General features: G+C 35.5%; 2 protein-coding genes across 5 annotated transcripts in view; one reads left to right on the forward strand and one right to left on the reverse strand.

Moving 5' to 3' along the window:
- LOC117170369 (testis-specific serine/threonine-protein kinase 4-like) overlaps window positions 1-6,613 on the forward strand; it is a 75,425-nt gene extending 68,812 nt beyond the window's left edge. Inside the window, exon 4 of the mRNA XM_033357124.1 lies at window positions 6,227-6,613. Within this exon, the coding sequence (XP_033213015.1) occupies window positions 6,227-6,476 (250 nt within the window). The 3' untranslated portion in view covers window positions 6,477-6,613. The remainder of the gene's footprint in view (window positions 1-6,226) is intronic.
- LOC117170366 (glycerol kinase-like) overlaps window positions 1-19,590 on the reverse strand; it is a 331,719-nt gene that overhangs the window by 10,200 nt on the left and 301,929 nt on the right. The window lies entirely within an intron of this gene.

The raw sequence follows: 19,590 nt of genomic DNA on the forward strand, positions 1-19,590 counted from the left end.
TATAACAGCCCATATTTGTACCGGAAGTTCAGTACACGTAGAGACTTCCATTTTTTTAAAGTAACCGTAAATGTGACAGACAAGGGAAATCACTGAAATTCACCTCAAAACGCGAGAAGCAAGGAAATCACTCCAAAAGGGCAGCTTTTAAACAAAATTTAAGAGATACGTAAATCATTTACCAAATATCAAAAAGGTGAAATAAAAATAAAATTTTCGTTGCGAGAAGACAGAACAATTCTTGTTATCAATTACTAAAATCACCTAGGCATAGCAGCACGCTTCGTAGCGATGCAGCTGTCATTCTTTTTTGGCTTAAGACGATCTCAATGTACCGCGACCTGCCTGCTCCCTCGGCGACCTTTTTCTGTTGTTCAGAGCTGGCCTGGATTTCGAAGCGCTGTGGATCTAAACCGGTGTCTTCTTCATTTTGTTACATAGAGGTCGAGTCGAAGACGCGTTGCCGTGTTAAAATGTTTGGGCAACTTCAATGCACAGTAACGTACGTTACTTAAAGAAAAAAGTAACGTACATTACTGAAAATAATTTTTATACTATTTATACTAAATATGTTTATACAAAATTAAATATGTATGGAGTCTAATTATCAACAAAACGCGCGGGTTTCTTTTTTTTTATGATTTACGGAAGTTTTTAACCAATTGCATACTTTTTTTATAGTTTGTAGTTTTTTATAATTTGTCTTTTTTGATAGAAAAATTATTTTGTTGTTGTTGAAAATTCATTTATTTGGTTCAAAATTACTTCTGTTTTAAGTAAAAATCAATTTTTTAAACCAAAAATTTTAATAAATTTTTGTCGAGACTGTCCAGTATTAAGGAATTTTCCGCAACACTAACCAGTAATGAGAATAAGTGGGGATAGAAATGTCTCATTAACACCTCAATTTAGCATTCAACCTGAGCACAGAATAATGTGGCAATTTTTCAATTTTAAACGTTATAGGAAAAACTTTTACTAATGCGAATTGAAATGGAGTTCGTGGGAACCACTTGCTATTTTGTTCATAAAATTTGTTTATAACAAATAAATGAAATAATGATCAAATTATTTTGTATTCTATCAGTCCCTAAACATTCATTTAAGGGCATGTGACACAGCCAAGTACCTATATTACCGACCTCACTTTATCAGTTCACTGAATATTTTTTTGAACCTAAGAACTTTTTTTGTAAATAAAATATCGAGCTGAAACTTTTGAAAATGTATTAGAGTGCAATAAAGTACGTTTAGGTACTGCATTTTGGTAGGAACTTCACTGAAAATTGTTTTATCTTTTTTCTGAACCTCGACATTTTTTTAACGTTCGAACATTTTTTATACATAAAATATCGCTCTTAAACTTTGACAAAATCCAAGCGCCGAAAGAGAACTACGTTTAAGTATAAAGCTTAATAATAAAAGATGCAAAAAAAAATTTTCAACTATCAATTCCATCGGCATCAACGGTAACGTTGTACACGAAAATACGAACCCTGGCGGCCACTAGACGAGGCTCTAGAGGGTTCGTATTTTCGTGTACAACCAAAATGCAATACCTAAACGTACTTTATTGTACTCTAATACATTTTCCAAAGTTTCAGCTCGATATTTTATTCACAAAAAAAGTTCTTAAGTTCAAAAAAACATTCAGTGAACTGATAAAGTAAGGTCGGTAATCACATGCCCTTAAGACAATATAAAGTTTATCTAATCAGTTAATAAAGCGTAAAAAATTGCAATGTACAAAATTTCAGTTTTTCCATACTTTGAATGACAAAATTATTATTAAACAAACAGTGGAGATAAAAGTTTGGAGCGTCGAGCTCTTTAGATTTTACTGAACTTTAATTTAAAACAAAAAATTCAAAATCGGACCAAAATTGAAGGCTCTGGACATTTTTGAAAGAAGAAAGTGCATTTCCTCCCACTGTGCGCGCCCTCAACTAGACCTCGATGGTAGCGCGCAAGAGTTCATAAACTATATTCCATTTCAATGTCCACTTAAATTAATGCAGAAGTCGTCGGTTGAGAGCCACCTAGCTTCGAGACCGAGCCCAGTGCTGAACAAAAGAAAAAGATCGCCGAGGGAGCAGGCAGGCCGCGGTACCTTGAGATCATCTTAAGCCTCTTTTTCTAATTTATTGGGTATGGGAATTAGTTTCCGCCCTTTTCTAAAAGGTGTGCCTGGAGATGCCATTGTCCTGTTTCGTGAAACAATGGACCACGATTTTCCTGATTAAAATTCTTTCCTAAACCACTCATAAAAAAGTCAAATAGGTCAATTGTAGCAAGAATGATGTATTATTCAACATTATCAGTCAAGGTGAAAACTCGAAAATATCTGCCCCTGTACCTTTGCAAACCGTTACATAAGGTATAACCAGTTTGCAGGATTTTAAGAGAGATTTAATAGTACTGAAATCTAGTTGCCTTTATATAAGATTGAAGACAATAAAATCTTAAGTGTACACTTGGCAAATTTTACCTATCTTCTTAACTCACTTTAAAAATGATTTCTTATTTCTTCAAAATCATTTTACATTAATAGAAAATGTTATAATTGTCTATATCAATGTTTTCTATGTTGAGAAGAATAATCTCGCAGATTATTACGATATTTTATTTGCTATTGCTAATTATAAATTTTTTTACTAATCATGCTGTGTGTCCTAAAATTATCGAGATTTGAACAAAATTCTTTTTGAAACTGCCAGACCAGCCCTAACATTCTTGCAATGGGAAGTTAGCCTGAGGAAAGCAACCTTCTCTTCCTTTTTAAACAAAGTCCCAGTTTGAGAGAAATGCAAATTTTGTCAAATATGTTAGTAGTAAATGTGTCGGGATGGTTTAAACGAACAACGAACGAATGTTCAAGAATTAATAACAGTTTGTTAAGTCAGTTGGTACAAAAGATGTTATCGGATCGGCTCGCTGATACGCACTTACCAGATGAGCATTAGTCCTGACGAATAATAAAAATCCCTAGCTAATGAAATTAAGCAATGTCCCTAACATTCGGCCATCCTTTAAGTCTGGCTCGACCTCGAGACAATGATTCTATTAACATTTGCTGATCTGAAACTGTACATGGAAAGTATAATGAAAAAATATAAGCTTTCTCTACCAATCTAATCTTCAAAATGAATTATTATCGTAACCAAAGCGATTTGGTTTTTTAATCGTGTTTCTTGGTCGCGATTTGATTCCGCTATTAATTTTGGTATCTGATTCTTCTTAAGATTCATGTACATCGTTATTTTGCAACTCTTTTTTATCTTCTGCTGGATCTTTATCTTCTGGCTTGTCTGAGTCCTTATCAAATATGATTAGATCGTCTGAATCGCTTGCTCTCCAGATTTTTAATTGGTAGGCATGAGCAGTTGAAGCGTAACTCCTGCCTATGCCATCCTTGCGTAGGCTAGTAATGCCGTTGTTGTCCGCGGGTAGCGTTCTCGTGATAACCAGAGCTCCTTTGAATTTTGCCATGAACTTTGACAATTCTCCTGATGTAGATAGTCCATTTTTCATGTAAACTATGTCTCCGACATTGAAGATGACATTCTTTTGACGACTTTTGTCATAGTAAGCTGTATAGCTGGCTTGGGCTTCTTTAATTTTTTTTCGAGCTTCATCCTGTAGTATTTCTGGTAATACGTGCCTCTGTCTGAGATTAACCTGGATGGTGCTCCAAAATCTACGATCATCTTTTGTAAGGCTGCAAATGTTGTTGAAGCTTTGGTGTCCTTGAATGGTTTTTAAATTGGGAAGTTTATGAGATTATCCGTGATAACTAAAACGTACCGATATTTTCGTCGGGTCATCGGCAGTGGTTCTTCGTGATCGACGTGTGTAATTCAGAAGGGTCGATGTCCTGGAGGAATCGGATGTAGTTCGCCCACTTGGCGACCCATTTTGGCTTTTTTCATTAAACAGTGAAAACACGCGTAAATGTGCTGCTTCACTTACCTTCTTATCTTCAGAAATAAATGAAATTCCCTCATTATTGCGACAGTACGTTCTAATCCGGGATGACTTCTAAGATCGTGAAAACGAATTGTGACACTTTTACATAGCCGATCGAGTACAACGTAGTCTTTTTGAGTTTTTGCATTTATACAATATACCGTTGATTATTTCAAGGCTAGAAATTTCCATTTTTTCTTGTTCATGCTTTTCGTTTTCGGAGATTTCCAGAATTAGTCGCTTTCGTTGCAAATTCTTGTCTACATACTGAAATAGAATTATTTCGCCGTCGGCTTTAACAATACTAAGCACGCATGCTCGATTTTCGATTTCTTCCATCAATTTCACAGGATTTACTGGAACCCTACTTAAAGCGTCACTGTGTGCCATTTTGCTCCTTGGTCAATCGCAAGCAATTCCAGCTTACTAGAATGGTAGTTTTTCTCACTGTCGTTTGTGAGTCGGCTTAGCGCATACAAGAGGTGAAGTTTTTCATCGGATCCTTTCTGGAAAAGCATTCCCACGAGTCCCTTAGAGATGGCGTCGGTATGGAGCTCTGTTTCTGCTTTTGCGTTAAATAATTTAAAAATCGGTTCGCTTCATATTTTCTAAATCAGTTCTTTAAAACAACCGATGCAGATGTTCTGCGATTTCAGAAAACTTGACAATAAATCTCCTACAGATACCTCTTAACCCTAAAAATTTTAAAACGTCGTGTACATTTTGCGGTTGTGGAAAGTTTCTAATGCTATCAACTTCAGATTCGCTTGGTTCGACCCCCTTTTTTGATGGATTGTAACCTTCTTACGTTACTTTAATTTTGAGAAATTTACATTTCGATAGTTTGAGAGTCAATCTTGCTGTCTTTAGGGCGTTAAAAACAAGTTCAAACTTTTCTTTTATTTCTGGCCAGGTTTTCGCTGCAATTAAAAAATCATCTAGATATAATTTGAGAATATCACTCAATGGACCTAAAATTTTTTGTATTATCTTCGTAAAATAAAGTAAAGCATTTTCAAGCCCGAAACACATTCTCGTAAACTGACCCGTTTGTTTTTGTGTTTTGAAGGCTGTTTTTCTCTGAGCCTCTTCTATGACGGGTATTAAAAGGTACCCTTCAACCAAATCTAACACGGTTAATATTTCGCTATCGCCTAACCCTTCTAGATGCTCGTCAATGTTCGGTAAAGGAAAATGAAGTTTTTCGGTCTGACTGTTAAGCTTTTGGTGGTCCGCGACTAATCGCAGATCTTTGTTTTTATGATTTATTACAAAGGCCGGACTTGCATAAGGTAAGTCCGTATCAATCACAATCTTTACTGACCTGTATTTTTATAAGATATTTTCCGCAAGGTCGCTATTAATATAGCTTAAATTGTGTGGTCGGTTGGCTTCCTAACTTTTCAAAAATGTCACTTTTTAAAAGATCTGTACAGCCTAGCTCTTCTAAATAAGTTGAAAAACAGGATTGGTGTTCGTTTAAAGTCAATTAATTCGTCAATTTCTTCTGGCGACGTATCTTTATTTCCTACATCGACGTCCTTTCTTTGGATGGGTGCTCGATTCATCGATTCTGTCTCTGCTCTCGGTAGTTCTCTCAATTCTTTACTCACTCGCAGATCTCGAAGGAATTTTCAACGTTCACAATGAACATTATTGGAGCCCTAAGAACTCGAAGACAGATTAATGGATCCACACATTTTGGAAGGAACATTCAATGTAAGTGTTAAGATGAAAAAGGATAAACTATTATAAAATCTGTCTTTTTTAAATTAAATTAAATTTTTTTATTTTTTACCCTTTGCCTCTATTTCCTTTTAGGGCGCAATGCACCTAGAATTCTTACAGAACACTCTTCCTGCTATGCTTGATGATGTTCCTCTAAAGGTGATTCAAAATTTAATTTTTCAAGATGATGGTTGCCCTGCACACCATGCGAAAACTGCTGTAGAGATCATCAACCAGCGATTTGGGAATCATTGGATTGGATACAAAGCTCTGAACCAAAGTGCAGCTGATTACATTCAGTGGCCACAAAAGTAAACTTGAAATTAAAATGCGGAAAAAAGTTTAACACGCGAACTGTTGTAAATTTCGTGAAACTTAAAAATTAAATTCATTATGCTTTATGAAATATTTCTGAAAAACACTTAGTTTAGGATTAGAAACAGTAGAAAATTTAATGTGAGAATTAGGAACTAGGTTTAGTCGTAAGAGAGCTATAAACACTTTAAAGTCTCTAGTATAAAATTATTTTCAGATCAACAGATATCACTCCACTAGACTTTCTCTTGTGGGATCCTCCAAAGACGTACGTCTACGCTAAACCACTACCACGTGACGAAATCGAGGCTGAAGAAGTTGCGCGCCAAAGGCTCCTTCAAGGATGTGCGTCTTTCACGCCGGAAATGATTCAGTCGGCAACGCAGGATCTGACCCGACGCGCCAAAGCCTGTTTGATGATTGGAGGATGCCAATTCGAGCCAAGTTTGAAACATCAAGGACGATAGACGTTATGAAAATGTCTGTCGAAGTTAGGTCCTTATTTTCTCCAAAAGAGAATTATTCGAAGGTAATTCATTATTTCTGGATATAAAAAGAAGTGTTTTACCTCCTGATTACTTAGAAATTTTTCAAGAGCACCTAAAAGCTCCCCGTTAAACAAGAACACGTTTGTTTGTATTCTCCTGTTGAATAGATACTAAAAGAATTTGAAAAAAATATGATTGAAAATGTATATTAAAGTTAATTAACTATTTTCCTAAATAAAAAACAAGAATGTTAATTTTAAATACTCAGTGATTTCTTTCATGTTTGTAAGTGCCTCCCATAAAAAAGAAACACGCTTATTTGGAAACTAACCTCCAAAAAATATTGAGAAACCGTAGGTAAAGGACAATTGAAAATATCTAACAAATTTAACTCAACCTTTTCCGAAATAAAAGCGAAGGTTGTTAATTTTAAATACTTAAGAATTTATTTAATTTTGTAAGCCCTCCCCATGAAAATGAACATGCGTATTGGTTAAAGCAAATTAATTATTTTCCGAAATGGCCAAAAAATACTGAGATAACTTGAAAGAAATACGATTGAAAATATCTACTAAATGTAATTCACTATTTTCCAAAATAAAACACACTTAAAAAGTGTTGGAGAAAAACGAGTGAAAATGTCTATCAAAGTAATTGTTTTTAACGATTTACAGAGACTCTTGTTAAAACCATTCTCTCTTAATTGGAATCTCCAGTCGAAAAACTACTTTAAAAACTTTCGAGAAAGACGATTAAAACACGAGTCTGAAGTTCGCAACCTTTACAAAAAATGAAAAAAATTAAAAACGAAATATTGGAAAAGGAAAATTTTTTTTCCTTAATATGTTTTCTTAACTACGGGGGTTAATTTAGGGTTGGTTCCACATTCACTAAAGGGATGAAACTTTTTTCTTGTATTTTTGGCACAGAATACTGAAACATTCAGGAAGACCATTTTTTCTTTTCCAAGACTTCATTTTTTTGTTTTTTGTAAACGTTGCGAACTTCAGACTTATATTACAACAGAATTTCGCAGAATTCAAAGGGTATAATTCAAAAATTTTAAAGTAATTTCTGTAGAACTCGGGAGAATTCTGTGGAATGCTGATAATTGAGGTGGATTCTACAGAATTCAAACAACGCATCCATTTTAAGTGAGGTATTTAACTCGTCGAGTAATGTTTTCTAATTTGGTTGCTACGAAAACGATGCTTGTTAATTTTCGAATCTCGTTTGATGTTAAGTTGCAACCAATTTGTAAAAACCTCCTACAAAAAAACGGAAGGAAAATTATAAGATCTGAACTTGTATTCTCACACACTTTCAGCGATGGCACATGGACTGTTGGCTATCTAATGCGTATTATTGTTTGGTTAATGTTTAGTTACTAATTACACGGTAATTATGAATTAAGTTAAATTTTCATATTAATCCTATCCTTTTCAGTTTCTCACAAGGAACCAGAAAATATAAATATGTACCTTAAATGCTGGGACATCCTATACCTAAATGCTCCGATGGAAATAGAGTCAATTGTCGAGAATAAAAAGTGCCGCATATACTGGAACTTTATATTTTCGACAATTGTTTCTCTTGCGCGATCGAGGCCTGACATAGATCTCCTTGACTATGAGATGCAAACCATGTTTATTATCGAATTTTCGGCACCAGCTGAAAAAAAATCATAGCCATGAAGAATGAAAAGAAAGAGAGGTATAATTGAGACCTTATAATGGAGTTTCGATGATTGTACCGGGAATATTACGTTAAAATAATCGTTCTTGTCATTGGCGCTCTTGAAGGTGCCAAGCTTTCACTGGTCAATAGCATGCAAAGCATTCCTGCGTGTCAACAATATGCTAAAACACATGAGGGAAAAATGCAGAAGGCGATCCACAAATGTGTGGTTTAAAACTCTAGTACACAATTGCATGGATTACAGCGGCCTTAAGAGATACACAATTTTGATGAAGAGGAAAAGTTGTTAAACACCAAAAAGTACAATCTCAGATGCCGAGAATTTTCTTTGAGTCGAAAATTTCGATTTTCACATAGTAGCAAAAATTCTTATTTAAATATTTTTTTAGCCATGTAAATGGCTTCACGTTTGCAATTTAAAAATTCTGAGTACAGATTCGAATCCAGCAGCGTTAGGAACCCCTGTAATGGTGTTTCTCATGAATGTAAATTTCATTCTTCTGCATTTTCAAATTGCAAACGTAAAGCCATTTATATGACGTAAAATGCTGTTTAAATAATTATATTTGTTAGCATGTGAAAATCAAAATTTTCGACATAAAAAAATCTCGGCATTTGAGATTCTACTTTTTGGTGTTAAAAAGCTTCTTCTCTTCACCAAAATTGTGTATTATTCAATGGCCGCCGCAAGCCATGCAATTGTGTGCTAGAGTTTTGAACCAAACCTTTGTACGATCGTCCTTGGGTCGCTCCGTGTACTCAGGGTGCACGAGACTTGTCCCGGATCATCGTATTGATTCCGTCACAGACTGTAACCATCTATCTCATGTTCGTTAGACGTGGTTATGGCTGAAATTTTACCGCGATTTCGCTGGGACCGGGTGTACTTTTTCAAATTAGCACCCGCTCCCGGAGAAATGATGCGGTTCTCATTGTGACAAACTTTTATACATAGGATTATAGGATTATGTCATCTGCATACGTGAGTGACCAAATCCTAACCCCTCCTACCACTCTGACCGGTATCTTACTTTCCATAGCCCCTGTTAAAATCGGGTAAAGCGTTGGGCTAAGTGGACATCCTGCCTCGACCCGGTGTCGATCCAGAAAATCTCCGAAAATCCCTCTCCTCCTCTCACTCTATTTTTTTCTCTTCATATACCTTCCTTACCGTCTCGATCAGGCCTCTCTCCACTCCCTTCCTTTTTCATCGCTTTCCACAATCTCCCCCTATCCACTAAAAGAAACGCGCCTTGAAGATCCACATAAAATGCATACACTTCTGCCCCCTTCTTCGCTAATTCTATATCCACCACGTGCTGCAAAACGTAGATATTGTCGATAGCCCTAAAGCCGGCCTGCGTTTCCGGCAATATTCCTTTTCCCTCGACATCCTTCCGCAGTCTCTCCACCAACACCATCGCGTATTCTTTATACGCCGTTTTTATGAGCGTAATCCCTCTGTAGTCTTTCTGGCCATCTCTATCTCCTTTATTATACAGGGGCACTATTAAAGCCTCTCTCTATCCTCCTGGAAATCTCTCTCTTCTATACTTTTTTCACTACCTCCTACAGCGTCTCCCTAACTTCTTGTTTACTAAACAGCTATGCTTCGTTCTCTATCCCGTCCATCCCTACTGCTTTTGACCTCATGAACTTCCCTACCTGTGTCTCTATCTCCTCGTAATTCAACCCCTCCACCTTTTCCATCCTCGTACTTCTACTCGCTTGATGTCTCTCTCTCTCTCTTTCATGCATCTGAGACCTAAAAAGATTCTTTAAAAAAGTCCTTTAACTCCTCACTCTTTATCTGCTCGCTAATCCCCAAGCTACGCTTCCTAAATCTATTTATTATCTTCCACACATCCCCCTCTGTCTTAATACTTCTGAATTCCTTTTCCAGATCTTTCTCCTTTTTCTGATTTTTCTTCTGACACATCGACCTAAAGGCATTCCTTATTTCTACGTACTCCTCTCTTTTCACAGTAACTTCTTTCTACTTCATGTACTTCCTTTTCACTTTTCTTTTTATCTTTTTACAGTTTTACGTCTCTATTGCCTCGCTCGTCCAGCTTACCCTCTCCAACAACGATACTTCTTCCCCATCTTGCCATCCGCTGCTTTTCCCCGTTATCCAGAGCCCTAATTACATATGTATATTCTCCCTCTTCGTCCCTTGTTATCACACCATTTGCCACCGCTTAGCCTCTGTCCTTGATCCTGTCTCTTAGAATCTCCCCCTCCTTATTTATTACCTTATCTACGATGGAGCTCGAGGAGGTGAAAAGGGGTTCGGTTTTATGGAATTCCATTCTTGGTACTCTAATAAAAGGATTATCCTTTAAACCCAAGCCCTGACGATTTATTAACATACTATCATGAGTTCTGACTTTTCCTGACGATTTCTCTCGAAAAACCATACAAAAGTGGTCAAAAATGGTCATAAGTCCTAACTTTTCCTCTGATGATTCCTGACTTTTCCTGAAAATGTACAAAATGCGGTTTATTATTTTTTTCAGTCTAATTAAATCTAAAAATAAACCTGGAAAATTTCCATAAACAATGCATTAAAATCTGTGTTTATAAAATGTTTTGTTAAACGCTTAGAAAGCGATTTGCGGGAACAGAGGGTGGCACGAAATCTGCGCGGAATAAGTATCAGTCGAATTGTGGAGCAATCGAGCAAACGGCGATAGAGTAATGGCAAGGGTGTGACAGAGGCAATCCCAGGAACTTTCTTATCCCTTAGCTTCTGGTAGAAATAATTGAAATGCCGCACAGAAACGAAGTACCACATCTTCGTAATTTGCAATTCTGTGTTTTTAAGCATGCTTATTGCTGAGGGATGTATTCCTGTCTCATATTTTGGGGGATTGATAGAACCATTTGTATTTTCGGAGCTCCGAAAGCACCGATCACAATGACGATTACTTTAACCGAATATTTTGTGCACAGTGGTTGCAAGTCCCTTTTAAGTTCCTGAAAGTTCAAGCTTGAAGTTTTGGAGAAAGATGTCAGGCCTCAAGTATGCAATGGTCAAGGACTGCTTTAATTGATTAAAATCGAAGGACTAAAACCGACGATCCATCAAAAAACCAAAAGACGCTTACATCAACCGTTAACGTTAACGTTAAGAATGGAGAAGAGGGAGAGATGGGTCAGGGAGAATCCACAGTTTCTTGCTGACCTATTGCCCCTCTACAGCGATCTACCTGTTTCTCTCAAAAAATCACACAAGCCCAACGATGTAGAGAATTTTTTGAGAGAGGTAGACTAAATTATGAAAACTTTTAGGTGAGCGAAGAACATTTCCGCTGCAGCACCATATGGTATCAGAAACTTCTGATGGAAGAAATTAACTTCTACATACCCAACTCTAGCTCGCATATGCACTTCATATTTCAAGTTGGAAACGCCTATTCCAAAGTGGCTGGTGTTAGGACGCACTATACTCCTATCCAAAAAGGCGACTTGTCGAATCCAGGGAATTACAGGCCATTAACTGGTTTGGACGAGCCGTATAAGATATTTACACTGTTCTAAACGACAAAATTGTTAAAAGAATTGATCCTATGTGGATAAGCAAGTATGGACACCGTGACTCGAAAAAAGGTGCTTCAGGCCTCCGAAAAAACCTGCTAATTGACAGCTGCGTGTGCAGAAACGTAGAAGACCATCAGCGCGCCCTGTCAATGCCCTGGATTATTTCACGGAAAGCGTTTGATTCAACCTCTCATAGACTTATCATTCGTCTGTTAGATAGCTTGAAGGTTCAACCACACAAAACAAAGTGCATAGAGAGATTGGTGCCTCTTTGGGAAATTATATTTACCATTTCATCTAGAAATTAGCGTATGACTGCGAACGATGTGACCTTTCAGAGGGGCGTCTTTCAGGGCGATACCATGAGCCCTCTGCTCTTTTGCATCAGACCTCTACCTCTATCTTTTGCACTTCGCAATTCTCTTGGATATCTTTCTGGCGACACTAACCATGGTGAGCATTAGGTCACTCATGTTTATTATATGAATGACCAGAAAATATATGGACTTTGCAATTGACAAGTGTGTCTAGATTAATCTGAAGGAAGGAAAAATTTCCGGAGTTTCTGATGACCTTGCGCTTATGGATTTAGTGTTATGAGATATCTTGACAATGGAGAGATATATATAAACCCGTCCATGCCTCAAAGCCGCATTTAAGATGCAATATTAGTGAAGAAGTCACTCCAAAATAGATAGAAGCTACTCCTTTGCCTAATTTTGTCTGCAAGTCTGTCGATATTAAACATGCGATCTACAAATAAAATGCTTGCCATCTCGGTTGTACTCTACTCGTTTGGAACGGTTAAATGGAGGAAAAAAAAGCTTACAAACCTTGATATCGCCACGTGTATCACTTTTTAAATTAATAGATAACTCCTTTTTTTTAATATACATTTCAATAAATTCTCTCTTTCTGTGATTACTTTCACTACGTAAAATTTCAACGTTATCTTAATCAAACTCATGGTCAACACCAACAAATTCCTTTCTATGTCTGGCAAAAAAAATCTTATATATAACAGCGTCATAACATAATAGTATGAATTTTAAACTTTTTCAACATGAATTCAAGTGTTTTCGAAATATGACTAAACAATGAAGAACAAAAGTATTAAAATAACTATGTTCCTTTAATTCTTTCTGATTATCTGAAACCAAAATATTACATTGCAGGTAATGATTAAGAAAAAGGATATTCCTAACAATAGTCAAATTTTTTGTTGTGAAATCAAACATGGAACAAACCTAGCGCTTTGTCAACTAAGTTTTTGTTTACTGCAATTTTGTTTTGAAAAGGATGAGCAGAAAAAAATGCAAAATCCGACGTGAATATGTACTTTTCTTACACCAATTGGTAACAATATTAGCATCCTGACCTTTAATTACTTCTATGTCCCAAAAATTGATTTAAAAAAAAATTGTTTGCACATCAGTAGTATTGATCGTAGAATTTCTAAAGGTTTCATGATAACGAAAGGTTTTCTTAAAAACAACCCTGATATAATTTGTATGAATGCTGATAAAGGCCATATTACTGTCTGTATGAAAAAATCAGATTGTCTTAGGTATATCCTTTGAGAATAGTTATTTCAACTATTATACTCCCACTAAACTTTTAGAACAAAACTTTAATTTGATTCCCAACGTCTCTATCACAACTTCAAAATACAATATTTAAAATAGCTGAAAATTCACAAAACTTATTATTCGAAAGAAGGTTCCGGATCACTATGTAATGACTTCGTTAGATCAAGCAGGAATACTAAAGATTAGTGTCCCTGTAAGTGACAACTGAAAACAAGAACGTCTAAGAATTCGTTAATTTTTGCTAAGGATGGATACCCAGGGGACGTTCTACGCACATTCGCATTTGCGGTTGCCATATCAATGATGTCAACCTGCTTTGGAAGTTTTGAACTTGAGTTTTAAACATAATAACCTACAATATTTTGTTCACTGATATTAACTTTCTTTATCCCTTACACACGTACATCAAAAATTATTATAATGATGCCATTGTAGTACTTATACTTTCTAGATACTTTTCGTATTTTTATGCCATTTACCTTCTCGTTTTTAATTTGGTCACGCGATGCACACCAACCCACCAGGACGCCACGCGATCCTCCAGGACTTCAACCCTGACAGCTGTTCTCCAGAATATTGGCTTCATCGCCTGGATTCAACCCCATCGCTTGCCCTTTCTCGGCTTTGCTGCCCGGTTCGAACTTTGGAGAGAAGAGACTGCCTGTAGTCTCCATCGTTGTAAGTTGGTTGGTTAAAACCTGGTTATTTTAACTCTGTTTGCCCCTATCATGGAGTTTACCCATTATTCTCGAATTCCAAATCCTTCCCATTCTTCTAATTTGCAAGATCCCTCACACATTAACGAATTCTTAGACTTCGTGGTTCCAACTTTCCTTATTAACACATGAGGTGATACCATTCCTTACTATTCCTTTGTGCTTTGGATGCTGTTGCGATGTTTCCGAGTATACCCCTTGAAGTAGTTGAACAGGCAATTGTAAATAGATGGGAAAATATAAATAGGTATGGAATATTTAGAGGTCTTTACTTTCAAGAACTTAAGACTTTGTTTCGCCTTTTTAGTTTCTGTATGTTGATGATACCTTATTATGTGTTCCTCTAGTAAAGTTGCAGATAGTTATTAATGCTTTTAACAGTATTCATACAAGACTTCAATTAACCGATGAAGTAGGATAAAATAATAAAATCAGTTATTTGACACAGAAATAATTAAAGATCAGGATGTTAATATTATTACCAATTGGTACATATTCAGGTACATATTGGTACATATTCAGGTCAAATTTGAAATTTAGTTTCTGCTCATCGTTTTTAAAACAAAATTGTAGTAATCAAAAACTTAGTTGACAAAGCTCTAGGATCCTGGTCGTAAACGGCCCACCTTTGTGACGAAGGGTTAAGATTCATACTATTTTCCGTATATTATTTAAAATGGATTCAACTATTACTTTTTTCAAAGATCATTTAGATAAGTTTGAAAAAAGTGGTGTTGTCTACCAGATCACTACCAAGATATATAAGCTGACTTACGTGGGACAGACTAGAAGACAAGGAACTTGTTGATGTTACCCATGAGTTTGACTGGGATAACGTTGAAATTTTACATAACGAAAGTAATGAGAGAAAGAGCGAATTTATGGAATGGTCTATATTAAAAAACACAAGGAGTTATCTATTAATTTTAAAACTGATTAGGATAATTTAAACAAAAGTTATACGAATATGGTTAATTATATTTAACAGGGAGGTTTTATGACACTTGATTTTATTTCACTTTCTCTATTTCTGATGTGCTCATGACGGACATTTATGGTGTGTTTATAAGGGATTTGACTTTTGACCCTTACTTGATTCTCACGTATCAAAGAGAGGGGGGAGCATCGTTTCTGTTCCTACCTACTAAAATTTGTCTTGCCTTGATAAGGGTGCTTTATAAGGACCGAACCGTTTAGGAATATTAGTTATAAATTTTCTTTCATTGTGATTCAATAATAATAAAAATAAGAAAGACGAAAGAAATATATAAAAAGAAGTACGAGGATTTGGTTAATTATCTTTTCACTTGTCTTTCCTCTTTTTTATTTTTTTACAACATTTTTTTGAGGGCAATTTTTTTTATATTACAATAAGATCATTTTATCATGGTTGTGCAAATTCGATTGTTAGATTCTGGATTTTATTTTCAAGAATTCTGTGCATTAAAGTGATTGCCTTTTTGATTGGTGTTCTCGTAGATACAAAACTATCACTGGTTCGTAACATTAAAGTCATACTTGCGTGAAAAAATATGCCAAGACACTTGCGACATGGATGCAGAAAGCTGTCACTCTAGAGTCGCTCCGTGCGCTCAAGACTCACGAGGATTTCGCCGGCTTGTCTTCATGATTTTGTCGTCCCCTGTGGGGCCATCTATCTCATGGTCGTGAGACGTGCCCATAGGTATGATTGAGAGCTGTTCAACTGGGAAGCGATGTGATTTTTAGATGACAGTTGCTTCCATTGGGCCCCGGAGTGGTTTAACCGTATTTTAAACTAGATGTGGGTGTGTGTGCGTGTTTGTATTTTTGCATATGTATAGATATATTGTGACCCTTACGTTTTGAAGGTCAAAGAAAAATTTTGCGGTATTTTTTCCTTTATGTTGAATCATCCATTCCATTTCTTTTCATTTAACGGTCATCGCTTTGATATGAAAACTGTACTTCTGAAGGCTCTTACGACAGTTTTCCAATCGGTTGTGATATCGATGATAGCTATTCCTTGCGGCTCTTTTTAAGTGTGATTTGGTAGTTTCAAATGTGATTGCTTCCGTCCATTTGTGTAACGTTGCTGTGAATTCAAGTTGCTTCAATCAAGCTTTTGGTGGTACCTGCTCCAGAGGAACTTGAATCTGTGCTTCATGGAAAAAGGGATCTGGTTATACAGCAATAAATAATGATGGTCATGATATTATTGATTGTGGTTGTCCGAATGGCCGTTGATATTATGAAGGAGAGAAGCTAACCATTCTAATTGAAGGAAACTCCCTTGGGCTATATCAATACGTGTGTTTTCTGCTTCACTAGCAATTAGTACTCAAGTTCACAGATGCTTTTTTGTCATCGCTCATCTTTCTTTAATTGCAAAGTAAATATGTCACAGTAAAAAAATATTCTCTATATTTTCACTTTACCTACATTCGGAAAACAAGCTTTTTCATCAATGTCACGACGTAATTTTGACGAACGATAAACATATCACAAACTTGTCAACGTCACCTATGAATGTCACTGACCTAAATTTAATTTCTTAAAATTTCTTTTTATTTAGTAAGAAAGTGTTGAAAGATCTTTTAATTTGCTTTAAAACAAATATTATAAACTTTATTCTTTAGGTTAAATATGCAAAACTACGAGACATTTGCCTTAATTTACGCGTCATTTCGCTAAAATTCGTCATTAATAACCTTTATAAAGATAACGGCAGGTTGTTCTACAACACCAACCGACTTTTGTCTTGAACTTTTTAAAGTAAATATTATTAAATACGTTTCCAAGATAATCAATAGCAAAAATTTTAATGTAGCTTCGGATTAGAATGACATTTCTGTTCACGAAATACGTGCTTGTGGAAAAATCATTGCATTATTTATCACACTTCGCAATTCCCAAGGGTACATCTACGGTTAATCTGGAAATCAAAAACATAAGGTCACTCATATGTTTTACACAGGTGTTCTTACGGTATATGCTAAATATAAAGAGCAACCTTCTCTAACTCTAGAGATTGTGAAAGAGTACGAGACCCTCTTCTTAAAATTGTCAGGAAATACAAAGAATTAAGCAAATGAGCGATTCTGTATAAAGCAGTGGAAGAGGCTGCTGAAACACTGGGTAAGGCTCGGATCAAGAAAGACTAGAGAAAAACTTTCTTCAACGGCTCATTGACAAGAGGATGGATGTCATCTTCCATCGAAATGTGAATGATCAATCGATGGCGTATCAGCTAACGTTTGCTTAACTCAAATAACCCAGATGGAATCAGACACGAAGGGTTTCATTTTAAGCCAAGATATTCCCGTTGATAACTGCAGAGAATGTACTATCTAGTTGTCCAATTCATGCGGGAACGACCTACATCTAAAGACACAATATGGCACTGAGAGTGATTTATCATCTCTGGTAAGAGGCAGGGAGAGGTCCATAAATAGTTTACTACCCGACACAGATAACGTTAGTTCAGTTCTGAAATCGGGTTGCAGAGTGCAAAGGGAGCAAGGGCCACACATATTGCCGCCATAGTACTCAGTAGGATTAGAATGTGTGGAAGGAACGAGAAGCAAAGTTTAAAAAATGGATTTAATGCTTTTTCGATGATTCATTATAATAAAAGGAAGGTGCATCGGGTGTCCATCGTGACCTTACGTTTTTGATATCCAGATTAACCGTAGATGTACCCTTGGGAATGGCAAAGTGCGAAAGATAATGAGATAATTTTTCCACAAGCACGTATTTCGTGAACAGAAATGTCATTCTAATCCGAAGCTACAATCAAATTTTTATTATTTCTTATGTTGGAAACGTATTTAATAATATTTATATTAAAAAGTTTGTATTGATAATTTGAATTTAAATAACCTATTTGTTTGCGTCCGATTTTTGTAATATTGTATAATTAAGGCAAATGTCTTGTAATTTTGCATATTTAACCTGAAAAATAAAGTATATAATATTTGTTTCAAAGAAAATTAAAAGAACTTTTAAGCACTTTCTTACTTTAAAAAAGACATTTTAAGAAATTAAATTTAAGCCAGTAACATTGATAGGTGACGTTGACAAGATTTCGATGCGATCATGAGATTGTCATGGTTCTCATTGATTTTGATCGACTCGCATTTTGCGGATAACCGCCAATCGCCCGAATTAGTGACAAAACATATCATCTCATCGCCACCGCAGTAAATCATCAAATCGATAGTAATATAATATAAATAATCGAAGTAGCATCGTCTAATTATAATTATCAAAAGTTCTAGTCCATATAGTTTTACTTCTCTATGAAAATCTTATCTATAGATTACAGGGCAATATTTTTTACCATTTGTCTGACCTCGATTTTTAATTAGTTTTATAAAGACCGTTAGTTTATTTAGTTTGAATGTGCAATAAAATGTCTGTTTTTTTATGTCATAATGTGAATTATTTATATTCAAACTAAGCGTCCAATCAATTCGACCGACCAGATTTCTAGATAACATGTTTTATAGTTTTAAAGGTGTGATGCGTGAATCTTTTAGACTCAATTATATCTAAGTTAAAATATAGAACAATTTGTGGTGGTGTCAGAGTTATACCATATTTCTCTCTCTTTTCAATGAGTTGTAGTGTAGTTTACTGGTTACTGTTTAATATTAATGAATGATTAAATAATCAGTTAATAATTAGTTTTAAGATCCATTTTATTAATTAGAAATATATTACGAACTTTACGTTAAAATGCTTTTCTATTTAAAAAATAGAAAATTTAAATGAACAACATAAATTAACTTTTTCACCCGTAATTTGAACACAAATGAAATCATATCAAATAGTTCTTGATTTTAATGATTTAGGAAGAACGTTGACAAAACTAATCAAAGCCACATGTCAATGACTGATATCATATATTATCATATAATTTATGAAATACATACTCTTTTTTTATCAGAAGAATTTTCGTCACTTTCCATGATTTTTTCGCTTTAAAGACACCCACGTTTTACCCAGAATTACAACGAAAAGAATGAGCTTCCGTAGTTTCAGGTTTTCCGGAAACCACGAGAAAAAATTAATTAATTAATAATTATTAAAAATTATCAATTTAATAATAATTAATTAAATAACTTAAAATATTATACGAAATTTTTAATTATGAAAAAAGAAATTTTCTAGCTAAAGGAGTTGAAGCCCACAACAACGGAGGCCATCGCTCGGTGAGAAGCGTGCCGCATGACTAACACTAGTGAATCAGTGACCGCAGCCGCAATTTAAAAAATGCATGTTTTTAAAACCGGGCCCCACATTCGATAATTTTTCTAATTCTGCTCACGCGACCTCGATTTTCATTTCAACCATCAGGCCTTATTTTGAAAGTTTGAAGATATAATACTTTTCGCAAAATCATGGAAAGAACTATTAGAAAAGTTTTTAAAAGTGTTGGAACTCTTCGAGAATGAGAATTTTACGTTATACAGTCTGTCAAGTTAAAGCGTGGGTGGCTTTACTCGCAGTCGGTAAGGTGTATCGACATGATTTTGGTGTCAAAATATTAAGAAGAGCTCCCTC

The sequence above is a fragment of the Belonocnema kinseyi genome, chromosome 3 (assembly GCF_010883055.1).
Source record: "Belonocnema kinseyi isolate 2016_QV_RU_SX_M_011 chromosome 3, B_treatae_v1, whole genome shotgun sequence".
Classification (NCBI taxonomy): domain Eukaryota; kingdom Metazoa; phylum Arthropoda; class Insecta; order Hymenoptera; family Cynipidae; genus Belonocnema; species Belonocnema kinseyi.